The 5,469-nt window shown below is 42.6% G+C and overlaps 1 protein-coding gene across 1 annotated transcript in view; it reads left to right on the top strand.

Annotated features, from left to right (window-relative positions):
- LOC108576477 (von Hippel-Lindau disease tumor suppressor) overlaps positions 1 to 4,861 on the top strand; it is a 108,694-nt gene extending 103,833 nt beyond the window's left edge. Inside the window, exons 2-3 of the mRNA XM_017939486.1 lie at positions 3,508 to 3,865; positions 4,455 to 4,861. Of these exons, the coding sequence (XP_017794975.1) occupies positions 3,633 to 3,865; positions 4,455 to 4,743 (522 nt within the window). The 5' untranslated portion in view covers positions 3,508 to 3,632 and the 3' untranslated portion in view covers positions 4,744 to 4,861. The remainder of the gene's footprint in view (positions 1 to 3,507; positions 3,866 to 4,454) is intronic.
- Positions 4,862 to 5,469: the final 608 nt, after the last annotated feature.

The raw sequence follows: 5,469 nt of genomic DNA, 5'->3' as shown, positions 1-5,469 counted from the left end.
TTTTTTCCGAACAGATATGGGTTTGAAGCGAATATTTGTATTTTTCGGATGTTCAACGCGAGATAGTGAGGTTTGTGAGGAGTGGGGGAAGACCTTGAGCGGGCCATTTATTCGGCGCAGGCTATAGCCGCATCGGTTGCAGCCACTGCTCAATCGTTTGAATATTAGAAGTGTGTCCGAGGCGTTATTTTTTGAAATGAACTGCATAGAAGGTGATTTATTTAAATAAGTGTTGTATCCTTCACTTTTTCTTGAAAATTTGTCAAATAGAGAATTTTAAGTAAACGGCAATTCCAAAGATCACGACAGTGAAAGCAATTTCTAAAGAAATGTACGTTGAAAATTTGTTAAATAAAGCAACTTGTACAAAAATCAGAGGAAAAAAAAAAGGGACGTGAGAATTGGTGGAAATTAGAAGGGGAAACGAATTCTCTAAATCTCTTGGAGCTTCATTCCAGTCGTAGCAACTTTTAATTACTTCAAACGACGCTCATCAATCCTCCAGGCCGCAGAAATCCTCTTTGGAGAAAAATCGCGGAGGAGGGACTATTTTTAAGTACAGTAAATAAGGGAATGGCGAAGCTTGGTCAGGGACAGGTCGGTTTCTCGTTGGAAAATCGCTCTGTCTCGGTCGCTTCCATCCGGTGGTACGCGATGCCGGTACTCTCTCATCGGCTTATAAAACTGCAAAACAATGGCGGTGAACGCCGAAACTCCATTACGGCTTTTCACCGTGGAAAAGTGGAAGCCCGGAAACGCTAGACACTCTGCGAGCCTTGCGTTTCTATTTAATAATACGCGCATATGCGAGCAATCGATTTTCCGCCTTTGCGCACCGCTTGCCACCCTTTTGTGACGAAAATTTTAATTGAAAAACGGGATCTCGTTTCACGCCACCGCTGCACCTAATTCTGCGTCGTTTCTTTTGTGTCGGGGGGCCAAGACATTTTCTATTCGATTAAGCTCTTCTCTTTTTGGAAATGTTAGGGAGAAGTTAGAGGAAAGTTGGATTTTTGAGATTTTTTTAGCGTTGGTGTTAAAGGGATGATTTTATTTCTGGTGTTTTTATTGAGTGGAAGAGGTAGGACTTGAATGGTTCTGAAAATGTGAGAATCCCAAATAAGAAAATCCCTAAATAAATAATCCCCGAGAACTTTAAACACTCGAGTGCTTAAATCTTCCGAGAAAAGATAGACGTGGAATAATTATATCTGAAATTCTTTATTAGAGAAGATGTAGCGTCGAGATAGTTACCGAATGAAGAGAGCGAGGCTGAAATTAGGGTAGCAGAGGGAAGTGATCTCGGGCAGACAACATTTTCCTTTTCCCTCGAGAAGATATAATTGAGACTGAAGAGGAGAATTGTTCATAAAGAATATTCAATCATCGGGTATAAAATAAAAGGAATCAGTTTAAAATGGAGAGGTCAGAAGGGCAGTGATTGAATAAAGTAACTTGTCACTCTAGAAAGCTGTCTGTCGAGAAACTGTTCCAATTCAGATGACAGACACTTGCAGGCGCAGGATCGTCGTTTAATGGATAAGTGCACCGTGCATTTATAGTACGAGAATACAGGCTCGTTTCCATTCGCCTTGACGTTTCTCCTCAGTGACGAACGAGGACCGTCAGGAAATGTACAGCTATTTGATTACCATCCCATGATTGATTACTTCGCCTAGGTAAACGAGTCCCGCGTCGAGTTAATGTCAGATATTATTTAAATGAATTATTAGCCATCCCGTCTCGGTCCTTGAACTTTTCCACCTTTGTCTCTGGACTCTTCGCTCTTTGCCTCGCTTCGTTTCAGCGTAGAAATTGGAGTTACTTTGGGAATTGAAATATTCTGAAATTTTCTAGATTTTCAAATATTCCAATTTTCGAGCCTTCGAACTTCCGCACTTCCAAATTTGCAGATTTACACATTTTCGAACCTTCGAACTCTCGCTTTTTCAAACTTGCTAATACCCATATGGCTAAATTGGCAAACTTACAAATTTGCAAATATTCAAATTTCCGAACTTTCAGATTTGCAAATATTTAAATCTTCACAACTTCAAAATTTGCAAATATTTAAATCTTCACAACTTCAAAATTTGCAAATATTCAAATCCTCAAACTTTAAAATTTGCAAATATTTAAATCTTCACAACTTTCAAATTTGCAAATATTCAAATCCTCAAACTTTTAAATTTGCAAATATTTAAATCTTCACAACTTCAAAATTTGCAAATATTTAAATCTTCACAACTTCAAAATTTGCAAATATTTAAATCCTCAAACTTTTAAATTTGCAAATATTTAAATCTTCACAACTTCAAAATTTGCAAACATTCAAATCCACAAACTTTCAAATTTCAAACTTCCAAATTTGCAAGTTTGCAAGTTCTCCTACCCTCGATATTTCCAAATTTGCGAATATTTATACGTTGGAATGTCGAAATTTCCAAACTTGCAAATTTGCCAATATCCATATATTCAAATTTCTACACATCGAAATATCTAAATTCTCAATTATTCATATTTCCACGCTCGGTCAGCTCCGAGCGTCGTTCTCCAAATTGTTGCCCTTTCGGAAAATCTACCTCCTCCAGAGAAAGTTTCACAGATTACAAAAACGCAACGCGATACTCAATTTGCGTTTCTATTTTCACACGTTACGGTTTTATCAAATTTCACGCCGCCGGTACTTTTTCGCCCCCCAATATTTTCCTGTTTGGTCGGAGAAATGGAGTCGGCGCGGGCAAACACAGCGGGAAAGAGAGACGAAGGGGGATAAAAAATCGGCGAACAAATATTCCAGCGTTTTTTTATGATATGTTGACCAGCGTTCACGTTGGCTCGGCAGTTTGGCCGCTGAAATTGTTTACGTCCCATCGATTTTCCGACTCGTATCCTTCCTCCTTCCCATGCCGGAGTGGCGTGCGGCGGAAAAATTCATCGCGTTGAAATTTTCAAGCGAAACTGTTCGTTCGTATATCGAGTGTCTATGACCAATTATCGGTCTTCCATTTGCTTTCCTCAAAAATTCACACGCTCGATCCGTTTAATCGCGCGGCATTAAACAGAATTAAATCTATCATACGGAATTACGTTAAGCGTGGATTTCTCACGCTTGTTCAAACACCATTCAACGTTCTCGGATTTCTTTAGTTAAAAATTCGAGATTGGACGAAACCTCACATTTCCCATAAATTAAAAAAAAAAGCACACCGAAGCATCGAACATTCTCAAATTTCTTTATTTAAAAATTGAAAAGCGGAGCGGAATTTAACAAAGAAAGGAATATCTCAAATTTTCAGTAATTAAGGAAAACCACCCGAAAGCGTTGAACATTCCCAAATTTCTTTATCCAAAAGTTAGCGGAGGATAAAAATCTCAAGCTTTCCGCGAATTAGAAGGAAAAGAAACTCGCAAGAAATTGGCGTTCGCGTGGAAACTCATTACGGCAGAGCCCCCGAACTAGGCGTCCGTCGATTAATCCGAGTCCGCTCGATTTTCTGCTTTCAGTCGTCGCGAAACCGTAGGACGAGGGGAGGAGAAAGTGGCGAGGTGGAAAAGAGCGGGATATTCGGGCGAAGGAGATTTCTGAGTGGTGTGGCGTGGCGGGTGGAGGCTAGAAAATCGACGGAAGAATGGGAGAGAATCATCAGGAGGAACAGCAGCCGCCTGAGCTGCGTTCGATCAACAACGTGGAGAGGTCCTTCGTTAAGTTCATCAACAAGACGCTGCACAACGTGATCCTTTATTGGATCGATTACCAGGGACAGGCAGTCAGCTACGGTGTGCTGTCGCCTGACGATAGCCTCGACATCAACACGTTCGTCACCCATCCGTGGATCTTCGTTGACCAAGAGTCTAGAGACAGGTAGGCCGTCTTCGAAGAATTGCTTTCCTCTTCGCTCGTTACAGAGGAACCACGATCTTTCTTCCTTCTTCCTCTTACGTTCTTCGAGGGAGAACTTTCCTCTGGACGATAGATCTATAGGTTCTAGTTCGATCAGGAAGATTTCATTTAGCTGTGAAGTAGTAGCCGATGATCGAATCCTGTTTGGCGCGAACATCGTTTGTGAACACGCGTTGAACGAAGAAAGAGTTGAAGTTTGGGACCAGGCTGGATCTTTGCCTGGTGGTATCGTCTTCGACTCGTTAGAAGGTGTATTTCACTTCGGTTTTCTTCGTTATCGTTGCACTGGAGTGCAACTTCGAAGGACTGTCTAGCTTCGAAACACACCAGTTCCAACTCTCGAAGTCTCCATCACCACACTTAGACGATAATATCTAATACATAGGGTGTTTCATTGATAACAAACCTATGGAACATCTTCGAGGAAGCAAGCCCCCCTAGGAAAAAACAGTCGCAACTCTTTCTTCGTTCGACGACAAGTGACAGAGGAAGCGAGGGTGAAAAACGATATTGCGGAGAGCAGGATGGACGTAGAACGCGTCTATTTCAGGTACACGGTGAATCAGCAGAACGTGTTCTTCCCGGAGCCGTGGTTCGCCAAGTATCGAAGGCTTCGTAACCAGAATCCACCGAGAGAGCTGCCTCAGAGGCCCGAAAGGACGAACGTGTACATCACTCTGCCGGTGTACACGCTGCGCGAGCTGTCTCTGAGGGCCATCAAGCGGCGTCTGACGCACGATCGACAGGCGTTTCAACTGGACATCCCGAGGAGCCTTCAGTACGAGCTGGCGACCATGCTGTCACGGAACGAGGACAACATTCGTGTTCGAAATTCGTAGCGATCGATCTCGTGAGAAGCAAACGTGCGTCTCTCTATATGTCTCTCTCTATCTCTCCCGTGATCATCGCTGGATCCTCCTACGTTTGTTCTCCAGTTGATCACAGTCGGGAACGATATTCTGCCAGTAAACTTTTTAGCCGTGTCTCTCTCTGTGTGTGTCGGGTATTCGCGAGGAAAGCGACGTTCTCTCGTGTTCTTCTTTCTGTCAAAACCAGCAGAGTGTTTTCTTCTGCACGGGTGTCTCTGTCGTGAATCTTCCGGTGGTCTGCGATGTTCGAGGCTTTTCGATGTTAGAGCGTCTTTCGAGATGACTTTTAGGTAGATTCAGTGGTTCATGTATTACTGTTAGCAGGTAGAAGATTGAGCTAATATCAAAAGTAGAATAATTTTAATAGACAATGTCGCGTTAGCTGGCTCGAGAAGGTAGAACTCTAGGAAAATCTCGGTATCTTTCTACTCCACTGATGTATCGAGGTCCTTATTTAGTTTCTACTTCCACTTAATTAACGCTGGAGGCTTACTCCGTGAGGCCAGTTCCTAAAATTGGCGGGGATAGCGGCAGCTAGCGAGGCGAGATGCTGCCAGCTGACGCGACAGCGGTGTACTGTGCAGAGTTGAGAGGACGGAGAGAGTGAAACTTTTTGTGTCTGCCAATAATGACAATATTAGAGAAGCCAAACAAACCTGCATTCCTTAAGCTAACCAACTTCTCACCTCTGCTTAG

The sequence above is a fragment of the Habropoda laboriosa genome, unplaced genomic scaffold (genome assembly GCF_001263275.1).
Source record: "Habropoda laboriosa isolate 0110345459 unplaced genomic scaffold, ASM126327v1 scaffold291, whole genome shotgun sequence".
Lineage (NCBI taxonomy): Eukaryota > Metazoa > Arthropoda > Insecta > Hymenoptera > Apidae > Habropoda > Habropoda laboriosa.
This window is presented reverse-complemented; position numbering and strand designations above follow the sequence as displayed.